The sequence below is a fragment of the Podarcis cretensis genome (assembly GCF_951804945.1).
Source record: "Podarcis cretensis genome assembly, chromosome: 8".
NCBI lineage: Eukaryota > Metazoa > Chordata > Lepidosauria > Squamata > Lacertidae > Podarcis > Podarcis cretensis.
In genome coordinates, this window is record NC_137177.1 from 26,088,999 (window position 1) to 26,104,269 (window position 15,271).

Here is a 15,271-nt window from a genome sequence, read left to right on the forward strand (position 1 = left end):
CTTACGTGTGCGTAAAAAAAGTGCTGGATCAGGCGCACCGCCTTAGCTCTGCGTTGATAGGCTGCTCGTTTTTCGAGAGAGGAGGATCTCCGCGGCTTGGGGAGAAAGGGAAGAAGGGCAACCGGGTGCACTTTGTCTTTAACAGGCTCCGGGCCAAAAATCCGCGCTTGCAGGCTCGCAGGCAGCGGCGGCGTAACAATATCCCCACGTGACTGCCATGAAAGCCTCTGTTCCAACCAGCCAGGCACCGAGGGAGGGAAAGAAACTTACAAGAGGTCGGAGAACAGGCGCCGCTCGTCATTTACGCATTAGAGAGAGAAGCCAAACCTCGGGGATGTGATACGAAATTGACCAGAAAGGGCTGGAAAAGACGGATTTGGCCACGCTTCTGCCCTCCCCTCTTTTCTCTCCACTTCTCCGCGGTTTCGCTTCGCTCTCCTGTCACTCTTAACTTCTTCCTCCTTCCTTCGAAGGCTCCCTTTCCCTCGCCGCCTCTTCCTTACTTTTGGATGACTTTCTCCCCCACAACCCCATCTCCCTCCCTTCTTCTCCCCGGCTGCAACTGCGCCCCGATCTCCAAGGTAACGCCTCTCGCAGCAACATGCCGGAGCAGATCAGCGTCTCCGAGTTCGTGGCCGTGACTTCGGAGGATCTCAGCTCGCCGGCGGCTTCCAGCTTCGCCTCCAAATTGCAGAAGTGCCGGGGGGCCGTGGTGGCGCTGGAAGAGGTGAGAGGGGCGCCGGAGGAAGTGGGGCTTGTATGGGGGGGGCGGACGAGGAAAGGCTCTTTCGTTGGGGGAAAAGGCTGGAGAACCGAGATGGTTTCCCTACACCCCCCCCCAACTAAAAAAAATAAATCGCGCCTTTCTTGCGCGTAAAAGTGGGCGCGGTTGTCTCCTCCGCGCGGCGCGCACCTGAGCCTTAACGTATTTACTAAGAAACAAGCCGCCCTAGTGCTCAGTGGGGCTTGCTTGCAGGTGATGATGCAGAAGGCAGAAACAGGTTTAGTTCCGCGTTCCTAGCTCTCGCCACTTTCTCTAAATTTTACGGCTTCCTTCAGTTGGGGAAGGGCCCAAACTCGGCAGGGGAGCGTCAGTCTTTGTGCGCAGAGGGTCCCAGGGTCCATCAGGCTCCAGGACGGATCAGAAATGCCCTTCGCCAGAAACTAAGAGTGCTGCTACCTGGCATTGTAGACCTAGCTAAGTGGCTCCAACGTCTTCTCAGCTCTGTCCTCCAAGAGAAGGGGGGTGGCCATGGGGACTGCTGCCGCCCGCCCCTCAGCAACTGTCATCTGAGGCAACCACCCACCTTTGTCTTATGGTAGGGGGCCAGTCCTGAAATCAAGAGTACTGTAAATTTTCTGCCTGAAAGTTCTTGAGTTCTGAGGCAGGTGCTCACGAAGTGTGGCAAAGGGAACATCTGTAGAGCCAAAGTTGCCCCTGATTTGCGCCAACCTGAGGGACACCTGATGCAGCCCAAATACAGCCCCAGTTAAGTGTGGGTGCAAGGCTAACGTTCCATTAGGGGTTTTTAAAACCCCAAATAAGCATATGGTTAGGAGAGGTGCAGGAGGAGATGCTGTGCCAACCCCCTCCCTCCAGGAACAGGAGGAGGTCAACACTGCAGGCTGCTTCTTCGCAAGTGCCATTCCTGTTGACAGAGCATGAGACTCTTAATCTCAAGGTCACGAGTTTGAGCCCCATGTTGGGCAAAAGATTCCTGCATGGCCGGGGGTTGGGTTGGGCTAGATGAGCCTTGTGGTCCCTTTTTAAAGCACTTGCAGAAGAGCACCCTGCAGCCTGCAAGATTGAATCTGGCACTCACCAAGCAGGTGAGTGGAGGAGGATTAAATTCTGAATCCCTGTGGAGAGCGTTCAGGGAAGCAGATGCCTTGCAGCCTTCTCACCTCATGCCCTGCCCCCTGACAGTCCCAGTTCACTCTGGACGACTCAGTCTGGCCACGGCTGTCTTGATTTGGCCCAAGCTGAGATCCCCACAAGTAGGTTTGGTTTCGACTGGGCTTTGTCCAAATCAGGCCCACTTGCCCTACTTAGTACTTGACAGATTCAGAATCCATATTTATCCTCCTTGTAATTATCACTCCCAGCCATGCAAGTTCTTCTTCTGTTCAGAATGTAAGACAAGATTCTGTGAGTGCACGGTCAGCATTCAGGAGGCCACTCTTCCCAAGCCAACCTGCTTTGTAGGTGCTCAGGCTACGTAGCCCTGTACTACTTCTTGTTTGCTGTGACCCCACTAAACAAACTTTTGTTTGTTGAGGCTCTTCTCCACTTGGATCAATACTCCATCTGCATTTGACATGATATCATAGTTGTGCTCCATCCAGATGTCTCTCTGTGTTTGTTCTGGGAGGGGGGCTGTGAGATTTCCAAGTGACTCTTTACCAGGATGCTAAGATGCATGCATTTGGAATGGTTACTTCACCTGTTTCAATATTGTGAACCAGGAGAGAATTCCTGGGAATGGGGACAAGAGATGAGTACCATTTTCTGAAGGCTTATCATTAAGGCAACTACGTATCCTGTTTTACAGAAGACAGTTTTTTTGTTTGAAGGCACCCTCCATTGGAAGGGCTGTCAAGTCCCAGTCTAGCTAAAACATAGGAGAATAAGAGGAGCCTGGCTGCTGGATCAGACTGGTGAAACATCTAGTTCAGCATCCTCACTATGGCCAATCAGACTCCCTAGATTAGGGGTCAGCAAACCTTTTCACTGTCCCTCAGACCTTGTGGGGGGCCAGACTATATTTTGAGGGGGGGAAATGAACGTATTCCTATGCCCCACAAATAACCCAGAGATGCATTTTAAGTAAAAGGACACATTCTACTCATGGAAAACCACGCTGATTCCCAGACCGTCCGTGGGCTGGATTTAGAAGGCAATTGGGCTGAAACCAGCCCCCAGGCCTTAGTTTGCCTACCCATGCCCTAGATTTTCCAGCAAATGGTATCCAGAGGCATACCATCTTTGATGGTGGTCAAACATAGCCATTGTGGCTACTATCTGATAGCTATAGAAATGCCCTGTTATCAGTGTGAGATAAGTAGATTTCTGATGGTTGTTATTGTTTAGTCATTTAGTCATGTCCGACTCTTTGTGACCCCATGGACCAGAGCACGCCAGGCACTCCTGTCTTTTTCTGATGGTAGCCTAAGGTTATTTCTGCAGCCCTCAAACTCTGTGTGTTTGACACATGCCAGTAAAAAGTTCCTCTGAGCCATGCTTATTCCAGGTTGTTTGCAGAGATGAATGTTGAGGTAGGCCAGAAATAAGAAGAATCAGTTTTGGAATAGGCTAGCAACCCCAACATATGTTTTATATTTGCAGTCGAAAAGCAGGAAATTCAAAAAGTGGGTTGTCATATTCAGACTATATTTAAAATTGAAGGGCAAGTTAGTGGCTAACCTAAATCCATTAAATTCAGTGGGACTCCTCTGAATTTGACTTATCTGGATACAGCCCAGTATGCTTTAGTCTTGTTTTTTTTAAACACACACTCATACACAGAAGTCTTTCTAAAGAACATGGTTAGAGGCCGTTTCCACAAACGATGCTTTTCTTACAATGTTGGAAGTGAAACATCCTTCAGCCAGAATTGATGCCTTCCACACTGAGTCACACACTCTTTATTAAAAATGATATTTCTTAATCTCGCTTGCTAAAGAATGCTTTGATTTCTGTCCCCACACCCTTTCCAAGAAACCACAAGGAGTGTAATCTTGGATGATAATGTGAATTATCTTTTTGTCAAAATTGCTGCCTTCCACACTGAGTAATGCACTCTGGATTAAAAGGCAGATTTGTTAATTTGTCTTGTAAAAGTGCTTTGATTTCCAAACCCTGAGAACTGCAGTCTTGGGGAACAATGAGAATTCCATTGCAATTCCATTACAGATACCTGCTCACTTTCTGAATTCTTTACAATCCCCGAGGCAGCTCTGAGAACTCTACATAATGGAGACATTGCAGTGCTGAACTTGGGCTGGAGACCTCTTCTGTTCCAAAAGTCTCTTCCATTATGCTGCTGTGCTATACAGTGCCTTTTCTAGTGCAGCACCACGAAAAGTATCTGATGAGTTCTGGGAAATGGGAAAGCTTGCATGCATACACTTTGGTCCAAAAGAAACAAAAAGTTGCTTAGACTTTCTTGGCCTCTTTGTCTGTAATCTTAATTTTCTTTCAAAACTGCTTCTTCATGTGGCCAATCTTGCATCTGCATAGTTCTCCCTGAGTGTCCCCCAGAGATGGAGTCAAGCTGACTCATGTATGTGATGACTCCCCACCCCTAACCATAGGGGCAGTTCTCAGGAATCAACTATATATGAGGGTTGGGAAGCCGTGGTCTTCCAGATGCTGTTGAACTCCAACTCCCATCAGCCCCAGCCAGCATTGGCAATGGTCAGTGATGGGAGCTGTAGTCCAGCCACATCTAGGGAAGGTCTCACATTACCCACCCTGTATATAATTTTATAAATGTAGATCCTGCCTTGTTGCTAAGGCAGTAATGCTTCTGAATTCCAGCTGCTGCAAACCACTGCAGGGTAGAGTGCCCTTGTGTTTGGGTCTTTGCACAGACACCTGCTTGGCTGCTTGAGAACAGGATACTGGACTAGATGGATCATTGGCCTGATCCCACAGGCTGCTCTTACGTTCAAGGAGTGTGCTTGAAATGGATCTTGAATCCCTCTCCAGTTTGAAATAGTTGTTGCTTTATGATTGGAAATAGCTCCATGGGCTAATTTTTGAGGTCACCGGGAAGCAGAATATAAAGGATATTAGTAATATAAACGTTAGCAATGCAAAATAATCATCATCATGCTGTTGGGTTGTGTGCCTTTGAGGATCATTTGCTACCTGGCTGCCTGGCATATCTGATTCATGCACATTGGATCCCTACACCTCACCCGTGATCTGCTTCTTTGTTGCCTCTTATCAAATGCCAAGCTACACAGCTGGTGGTCAAAGGGCACCTGCATGTTGTCCTGGCTTATGTGTGTGTTTCCACACTCCAATAGCTTTCAGACTCATATATATATCCTATAAGGCTCTCGAAGCATTTTTCAAAATGAGCAGAAATCTGTACTGCCCTACACCCAATTGGTCATGGGCAGTTTACAAAGAAATAAGGTAATATAGAAACGGATTAGAATACATAATGAACAAAAACCATTCTCCTAAATTCTGTAAATAGCATAGTTTAAAAACACCTTTAAAATGACACAATCCCATCATCTGATAAAATCTCAGTGAAATAGGTGGGCTTTTAATTTGGTGCCTGAAATAATACAGAGTTGCTGTGTGGCACACATCAGTGGGGAAGCCATTTCAACACCAAAAAGGCTATCCCATGGATCCCTGCAATATGCACCTCAGTCAACGCAGAAATCACCAGAAGAGTCTCTTCCACTGATCTTACGACAGGGTCAGGTTGATAGGAGAGAAGGCCTTATCTAAGATACTTGGGCCCTCAGCCAATTCAGGGCTTTAAATGGCAACATAAGAGACTGCATGAGATGGACAACTGGCTGCTTGGGACCGGTGTAAGGTAGAGTCCATCATCAGGATAGCTTGACCACAGCTGCCCATGCACTGGTACCCTCATGGCTGGATTACTGCAATGCCCTCTGTGTGTGTGTACCTTGGGGGTTGGCCTGGAAGCTGAAGCTGGTACAGAACATGGCTGCTAGGTTGCTTGTGGGGACAAACTATGGGCAGCATATACACATTGTTTTCAGGATTTGCACTGGCTGCCGATCTGCTATGGGGCAAATTCGAGGTGTTACTAACATATAAGGTCCTGTTCAGCTCAGGACCAGGTTACAGGCCACCTTATCCCTTATACACCCAGTAAAACCTTGTGGTTTCTCCTGCAAGTTCCACAGATATCAAAAGCTTGTCCTGCAGTAACTCAGAGCAAGACTTTGAGTGTGGCTGCTCCTGTTCTGTGGAATTGCAATCCAGCTGAGATATGACAGCTGCCCACTATCTGCATTTTGTTGAAAAAAAAATGAGGACATTTTTGGTCCAGCAGGCTTTTCCAGTTGTTTTAGTTTTTCTTTAAATGTATCAGCTGCTTGGGGTGTTTCTCACTGGGTTTTTTGCTTCTTTTATTGCATATCACATTGAAACAATTGTGTAGAAGGTGATTAATAAAGTGATCATGATGGCAATAATAATGTCTAGGGCCACAGACTTTCCACCTTTGTTCGAAAGCATTCTATGGATGACATCTCCGTGCTTCAATTTTTCCTACTTGGATTGTGCGGTTGGATGAATTTTAGTTGGTTTGGATTTTGTTACTTTTCCCTGTGTCTTTTCGGTAAGCTGTATTGAATATTGGTGGAAAATAGTTGGGTGTGTGGTCTAAACCACTGAGCCTCTTGGGCTTGCCGATCAGAAGGTCGGCAATTTGAATCCCCATGATGGGATGAGCTCCCATTGCTCGGTCCCAGCTCCTGCCAACCTAGCAGTTTGAAAGCACTCCAAAAAGTGCAAGTAGATAAATAGGTACTGCTCCGGTGGGAAGGTAAACGGCGTTTCCATGCGCTGCTCTGGTTTGTGTTCCGTTGCACCAGAAGTGGCTTGGTCATTCTGGCCACATGATCCGGAAAAACTGTCTGCGGACAAACGCCTGCTCCCTCGGCCTGTAAAGCAAGATGAGCGCCACAACCCCAGAGTCGTCTGCGCCTGGACTTAACTGTAAGGCGTCCTTTCCCTTTATACTTGTTTTAAAGAGAAGGGGCTTTGTGGGGCAGACCAACTTGATCAATACACCCTTCAAATACATTTGTGGCCTGAACTCTGTGAGGTTCAGAAAAATCTGTTTCTCTCTTCATTACATTTTTATTTTGCTACATGGGGCTGATCTTCCTCATTTTATCCTTGCAGCAACCTTGCAAGATAGGCTGTGCCCATGAGGTGGGAGAGTGATGACTCAAGGTCATAGAATCATAGGGTTCCTTCCAACTCTACAGTTCTGAGGATCATCTAGTCCAACCCCCTGTAATACAGGAATATGCAGTTGTCCCATACGGGGATCAAACCTGCAACCTTGGCATTATCAGCACCATGCTCTAACCAACTGAGCCAGGTTAACTTCATAGTGGCTGAGTGGGGATTTGAACCCGCCCCTCCCGTCTGCTGCCTTCTGACCAGGATGCCACTGGGCACAACCTTTCCTGTTGACTAGATGGAAACTTGCTATGTTACACTGCTGTCTGTCATGTCATTTGTGCAGAATAGCGGGAGGCTGCTGTCCGTTGTATTGCTGGTCGTTCCTGTGACACTTTTGCTAATGCAGCCAAAGTATCGGTTGAACTCCTTCCAACATTAGCATCACCCATAAAAATAGAAGCCATGTCCAAATGGCCATCCGTAATATAGAGCCCTTGATATTTTGTTGCAGCTTTTTTCTTCAAGTGGGCCGTTGCCTTAAAAACAACAACAACAACAACAACAACAACAACAACAACAACAACTGCTTGCTACTGTGATCTGGCACTATTCAGGGTGGAAATGAAGCAATAGGATGTCCCTGAATAGGCAAATTGCAGAAGATGAGGAGCTTAATTGCCCAACAGATACGTTGTGGCCCAAGAACTCTGCAAGATGCACATTGTGGTGGCAGCCTTCTAACACTATTAGAGTACAGTGCCTCTCTTTGGTATGGTGTTGGCACACATTTGGAGAGGCTATTGCATTGCACCTGTGGTTCACCAGAAATGCTTTGTAATTTAACTGTCTGACCTCATGAGAGCCGAAGAAAAGCCCTGCTGGATCAGCCTCATCTAGTCCTGCATCCTGTTCTCCCTGTGGTCAGCTAGCCTCCAAGGAAGACCTGGACACAATAGCAGTCTTTCCTCTTGGGATTCCCAGCAACCATCATTCAGAGGCATGCTGCCTCCAACGGTGGGCGTAAGCCCCTAGCCACTGAGTCTGGTAGCCATTGATAGCTTCATTCTCCAAGAATTTGCCTAATCCTCATTTAAAGCCATCCAAGTTAGTGGCTTTTGCTGCCTCCTGTGGGAGTGAGTAAAGATAAAGGGACCCCTGACTATTAGGTCCAGTTGTTACTGACTCTGGGGTTGTGGTGCTCATCTCGCTTTATTGGCCGAGGGAGCCGGCGTACAGCTTCCGGGTTATGTGGCCAGCATGACTAAGCAGCTTCTGGCGAACCAGAGCAGCACACGGAAACACCGTTTACCTTCCCACCAGAGCAGTACCTATTTATCTACTTGCACTTTGACATGCTTTTGAACTGCTAGGTTGGCAGGAGCAGGGACCAAGCAACAGGAGCTCACCCCGTCGTGGGGATTTGAACCACCGACCTTCTGATCGGCAATTCCTAGGCTCTGTGGTTTAACCCACAGCGCCACCTGCATCCCTCACGTGGGAGTGAGTACTGTAGCTTCATTATGAAAAAAAAAGTTTGCTTTTCTGTCCTGAATCTTCCAACATTCAGCTTCATAGGATGGCTCCTGATTCTAGTATTATGGGGGGTGGGGAGAGAGAAACCCTTTTCACTTTTTCCACACTTCACAATAGTCCCCTCTAGAGTAGGCTGCTTCTTCTTCATTTGTACAGAGCTAGAAACAGGTTAAGAAGTCACAGCCACCCTGCAATTTCATTCCCAGACAAAGCTTTGTAAATCTTCCAGATCTACTCTTCCCATGAGCTCATGCTGACCTACTTCTAGATCATGCTTGGAATTCTGTCTTGGCCTCATGACCTCGTATAGTTTCCAGGTCAGGTGCTGGAAGCAAAAGAGCTACACCTTCCATTGGTTGTACAGTGCTGTATTTTTAAGTTTAGATTTGCTGGGATCCTAGTGATGCTACTCTGGCACCCCATCTGGGAGAATCCATTTGACTTGGGGGAACTGTTTTGTCCCTGAAAGTTTTGCCTCTAGAAGTATATAGTGAATTGTGCTTGCTTTTATACCACTGCTTCCTCGGCTCTTTTGGCCTATGGTTGGCTTGTGTGCATGTGCCCCGCATTAAGCAAATGAGCTCCGCTTCTGCATAGTTATGTCCAGAGCTATACATGACCTATAGGTTGCCCTAAATCTCCATTTTAACCGGTTAGACAAGAATCCTAGAAGCCACAGCTTGCAGATATTTCCTGTAGTTAAGCAAAGTTCCATTGGCCTACATGCATGTGTTTGGGAGACGTCATTTCCTCTGTATAGCAAACTCAGGCGCTGAGTGCCAATTGGATTGTAGCCAAATTTGGGACACTGAGGAACAAGAGAGGATATATCATTATGCAAGGTTTGCAGAGGGATGAAAATGTATGTCAATCATCTGAAGTCATAACGACACTCACTTGTCAAAGTTGGCCCACAGGGATGGGGATCTGGCCCGTTGGTCTAAAAAGGTTCCCCACCCTCCACCGGAAGTGAGTGAAGTGGTTGAGGATGCTAGGACTGAATTCATTGAAGGTTGAGCTCATGGGCCGCAGCCAGCAGGTCAAAGATAAGGACTGCAAATGCACCTGATCAGAGTTTCTCTCTTCGTCCCTCCCTGCTATGATGCTGTCTTACAATTCTGAATGGCCAGGGCTGTGCCTTATTTATAGTAAATTATATCTGCCCTGCTCATTCCACCCACTCAAAATAGAGGTTGCCTTTCAGCATAGGTTCTCATCAAATTACAACAGTAGAATCAAACTGGAGCTAATAATAATAATAAAAAAAACCCCAAGCATTTATAATTGCCGTATAACAAAAGAAATGCAGCAGCAAAAAACCAACCCTGATTCAAAACTGGAGTCGGAGGTGGTTAAAAGAACAGAATCTGCATCAGGCTCATTCTAAAGATGCTTGGACAACATTTCAGAACACCAGAGGCAGGAGGGGAAGTTGGCATTCCTGTCAGAATGGCGAGCCAGGGAGCACCCCAAGGTTGAGGGTCTGACGCAATTTCAAGCTGATGGCCTGAGCTGTGACAAGATGGTTTCTCTCTCCCACCCCCTGGTTCAGCTCCCCACTTCCTAAGGGGTTGATCTCCTTTGAGGATTCGCAGTACTTGCCGCGGCAACCTTTACAAACTGAAATGTGGAAGGAACAAACCTCACATGACCCGGCACTACTCTTGTTACAGTGGATCTCAAAAAAATCTGTTCTCCAGATTCCCTGTAGCATTCCCTATGTATGCACTTGCTCAGGGAGTCTTCCAGTTCATGTTATTGCTATTGGAACACCCCCAAAATGTTTCCAGACTGATGCAGATTTCAAAGAACAAGGGGTGATATGGCATCAAGAGGTAGTCATGGCCACCAACTTGGATGGCTTTAATGGAGGGGAAGAATATCAGTAGCTACCAGCCAGAATGGCCATACTCTCCCTTCCCTGTTGGAGGCAGCATGCCTCTGAATACCAGTAGCTGGCTGGAGTTGCTGTGGTGTTCAGATTCTGCTTGCGGCGTTCTCATGGGCATCAGGTTGGTCACTGCAAGAACAGGATGCTGTGCTCGATGGGTCTTTGACCTCTGATCTGGGAGGGCTCTGTGATCTTTCATGTCAAAGAGGAGGGGCAAAAGAAGCTGTATTGCTTGCCCGGAGCAGGAGCACATACCTCTCATCAATCTTCTTGACGCGCAGATAACGTCCGATCTGTCCCTCTGCCTCTGCTGGCATTCCGATCCTCTGTTTCTTTGTTCCTCTGCCAGGAGCCATTAGTTCAGTCCGATTCCGTTTTTCTGGGCCCATAACCAAAAATGTGAGATTTTGACCAGCTTCAGCCCATCTGAAGCTGATACAGGCTCGTCTTTTCTTGAGCCCAAGCAGAGCGTCGTCACACAGCAGAAGGATAAGCAGTATGTACTACATTCTTAATTTTTATTTACACTTCTATGCTGAGAGAATACAAACATGCATCTTGCCTCTGTGAGCAGAGAAGCAACCCTCTCGGAAACAAAGAACACCGAGAGAACCAGTGAAAAACAGGAAACCAGTGAACGTCACATCCAGTCTCCCATTCCCGTGGGAACCCAACAGTAACTCTGACTGTGGAATGCAAAACAATGTCCCATGACTGTAGTTGCTGCTCAGTGAGGGAAATAGAAACCAACAGGCTCCTCTTATGAGTAAAACAAGGGAAACCTTCACTGAACAGGGGATAAAACAGTATACCTCAGAGAAGTTGCCAACATGGTGTCCTTCAGATGTTGTTGGACTACAACTCCCATCAGCCCTGGGCAGCAAGGCCAGTGGTCAAGGACTATGGGTATTGTAGTCCAACAACATTTGGAGTGTACTGCTTCTAGAGAAATTGCCTTGGAGTGACATTTCCTCAGTATTGGCTAACAGTTTAGAAAAGACAAAGCAAAAATAAGCTAGTGGATATTGCCCCATGCTACAAGAATGGATTTCAAAAGTTGGTTTCCTTCCTGGGCCAAGGCCAGAAACTCTCCTTCACCTCCATCCACCCCAGTCTGGGTCTGCCTAGGCTGGATTGAAATGTTGTTTTCAGGAGAGAGAGAAAGTCTCATCATGGAGGAAGAGGTGAAGTGGAGGAGGGACACTGTACAGACATGTCTGGGCAAACTTCAGACACTGAAATGGAGAGCTAATTGAGCCTTGTGACAAAATTCTTCAAAACGCTTGCAAAAGCAAACAAACGTGTGTGTGTATAGGACATCAACCTTGGCCTCCAGTCTATGAAAATAATTGAGAAATCCAGGATTTTACTGTAACTCTATCCTAGGCAGTAGTGAGTCCATCCTAAAGCAAAGGTAGGGAGTGAAAGATAGTTTTAGGCTGTTAAGTAGATTGCAGCAGTAACTGGTGAGGGGGTGATTAATTGCTCCCCCCCCCCATGGTGGATACTTCAGGGTGGGTTGTTCCTGCTAGTATGAACATTTAAATGTGTATATTTTATGCAAAGGATTGAAATCCTTGTTATTGAGAGAGAGATGGGTGGCTGTTCTTAGCTGTTGATAACATTGCTGTACTTGTTATGATGGATAAATAATGGCTGCAATCCTTAGAATACACTGCTTACTTTTAATCTGGAATCAGTCTAAGCACAGGGATCTGAACCTTAGTGGTTGTAAATCTGAAAATCTTTTGCTCCCCTACCTACCATCTGAAATAACTGTGCTTGGTCTTTCACTGAATGTAGTACAGTATTGCCAGCTTAAGAGGAATTGATGAAAGATCTACAGCAGGGGTAGCCGACGTAGTGCCCTCCAGCAGGATTTGACTACAATTCTCATTAGCCGCAGCCAGGATAGCCATGAGCGACCATGTTGGCTACCCAGGATCAACACTTTACGACTCATGAAACTAGAGTTATTTTCACAGTTTAAGGTCAGCAATGAGGAAAAGTGGGGCTCTTGTGCCTTGAATCGGGCAGAAATTCAACTGATTAAGCCTTTTCTAGTATGGAAATAAAATTGTGGGGAAAACCTTGCCTGTTGACACTCTGCCTGCCAAGCATCTTAGTACTTGACATGTGACCCCCTGATTTAATTCTGAGCCTTCCACCCCACCTGCAAGGAATATGCAAATTTGCATGATGCAAAGTACATGCATTATTTATGCAAATGCATGCCCTCTTTTGCAGGTAGGGCAGAGGGCCCACAGCCAGTGTATTGGCCTCAGAAAATCTTCTTGGCACCCCTGACTCTGAATATCTTTTTTTATACTCTGCTGCTCCTAATTTTAGATTTCATAGCTGCCCTTTTCAGGCTGGGCTTCCTTAACAGTTGGCTGTGTTTTATTGCCGTACCAACCAGTTCCCACTTCATTGAGCAGCTCTGCAAAGTGGAGAATGGCTCTCATTGATCTTACTTAACAACCAGCGTGCAAAAGAAAGGGCGATTTCCAAAGAGGCACTCTCTTTCTGACAGCCAGCAAAAGATTCTGTCTGGCTAGCAGGGCACATTTGGAAGGAATTCAAGGCTGATTTTAGAATGCAGGGTGTAAATTAGACAATTGCACAGAGAGGCACCGTGGGGTCAGTGATGGGGTCTAATGCAGTCACAGATGGACGCTGTGTGAGGTCACCACCAGCTACAGGTCCAGAGCTGTCTCCTCTCTCTCATTCTGGAGACATTTTTCCCTTGCATCTCTGCATCTGTGGCTGAGCTGATTATCCTCAAGGAGGGGTGTATATCTCTGAGAGATTTCAGACTGCAGCTGCACAAATCCAGTGGGGCGTGCACAACTGCCTGGCTTGGCTTCTGCTGGCATGAGCCTTAGAATCTTAGAAAGTAAAATAAAAAGCAGTGTCTTTGGGCGATTGTGGAATATGGTCTGTAAGATGCCACAGTATTTTGCACACCAGGAAGGCTCTTTTTGAACTGTTGATAGACCTAGCGACATAGGTAGTTACATTGGATGGAATCAGATCCCTGGCACATCTAGTTTAGTACTGTCAACACTGATTGATGGCGATGCTCCACAGCTTCAGAGGGGGACATTCCTAGTCCGACTTGGAGATGCTGAGGATTGAACCTGGAACCTTTTGCTTGCAAAGCAGATGCTCTGTTACTGAGCTGCGGTTGGATTGTCAACAGTGGGTTGTGGGATGGTGATGTCTTCCTAGCACTTAGTCAACCCATGTGTGGGGAACCTAGGGCCCTCTGAATGTTGTTGGACTCCCCTCAGTCCCATCCAGTATGCTGAATAACCAACAGTAATGGGAATTATAGTCTAGTGCACTGTTTCTCAAACTCGGGTCTCTAGCTGTTGTTGGACTACAACTCTCATCACCCCTGACCACTGGTCCTGCTAGCTAGGGATGATGGTATTTGCAGTCCACCCATAGCTGTGGATCCACAAAAGGTTTCCCCACACTCTAATCTAACTTCCTTGCCCTAAAAAACAAAGGTACAGAAGTTGCTAGAGAGCAGCGGTAGTGATGTCCTCTTGATGTTGTTAGACTGCAGCTCCCATCATCCCCTGACCATTGGGCATGCTGGCTGTGGCTGATGGGGGTTATCCAACAACATATGGAGAGACCACATTGCGACTCCTGCTGTAGAACAAGAGAATGGAATACAGGCGACTCTCAGCTTATGCTTGGGTTGTGTTCCGGACAGTGTTCAAAATTCGGCAGGAGCCAGGCACATTTTGCACCTGGCTATTAACCACTTAGGGAGCTGGGTGGCGCTGTGGGTTAAACCACAGAACCTAGGGCTTGCCGATCAGAAGGTCAGCGGTTCGAATCCCAGTGTTGGGGTGAGCTCCCGTTGCTCGGTCCCTGCTCCTGCCAACCTAGCAGTTCGAAAGCACGTCAAAGTGCAAGTAGATAAATAGGTACCGCTCTGGCGGGAAGGTAAAAGGCGTTTCCGTGCACTGCTCTGGTTTGCCAGAAGTGGCTTAGTCATGCTGGCCACATGACCTGGAAGCTGTATGCCGGCTCCCTTGGCCAATAAAGCGAGATGAGCGCCGCAACCCCAGAGTCGGTCACGACTCGACCTAATGGTCAGGGGTCCCTTTACCTTTACCTTTATCAACCACTTGCAACCAAGTGAAGATGCCTGGGCACCAGGATGGCACCTGACATCTCCACCATCTGGAGGTGCATGCCTGGAGATCACTGGATCTTGACTGTTTTCACACACTAGCAACACAGCCTGCAGAATTCTATCTGTTATATTTTATCTGCACAATCAGAATGAATTTCAGGAACCAAGAAGTCACATTGAGAAATACAACTTTCAAGCTGTCAGCCCCAACAATAACAACTAGGCATTCCATTTTGGGGACTGGTTTAAGGAGTTATATGACACCTAGCTTATATATCTGAGTTTGTAAATGTGAATATGCACACGCTGCAAGTTACCTGTACACTGTACAGCAGACAGGTGAGCTTTCATTGTTGAGTGGGGCATAGGTCTTGGCTTGAGAATAGGCATGTTTACAAATGTTTCGACTGAACAATGCTAGAATGCTTGCAAGAACTTCCAGATCTTTGAAAGTAGGAAAGCGAAGTCTTTCTTCTGAGATGGCAACAAAATGCAAGGGTGTGGCCCCATTCTTAGCTTTATGAAAAACATTCTCAGTTGCAGCAAATCTGTTTGCTGCAACTGAGAATCTTGTGCTACTGCGTATAATTAGCAACAAGCAGTCTGCCTCTCACCTGTGTCTGGTCTTCCAGGAACAAAGTAGGTGTTTGTCCCTCCTGCAGCTCCTGAGACAGGCTCAGGCCTGCCAAGGACACTCTGGATGCTGGTGGAGCCTTGATTCCTTGCCTAGGTGGATTCCTGACTGTGAGGTTCATGCTGTTTTCAGGGAGCAATCAGA

General features: G+C 47.0%; 1 protein-coding gene across 2 annotated transcripts in view; it reads left to right on the forward strand.

Moving 5' to 3' along the window:
- Positions 1–225: 225 nt before the first annotated feature.
- The window catches only part of ASAP3 (ArfGAP with SH3 domain, ankyrin repeat and PH domain 3), a 70,870-nt gene continuing 55,824 nt past the window's right edge, over positions 226–15,271 (forward strand). For both annotated transcript variants that reach the window (XR_013841422.1, XM_079985957.1), the window contains exon 1: positions 226–727. Coding sequence is in view for 1 of the 2 variants with exons in the window: in XM_079985957.1 (XP_079842083.1) it covers positions 602–727 (126 nt within the window). In the remaining variant the exon portion in view is untranslated. The remainder of the gene's footprint in view (positions 728–15,271) is intronic.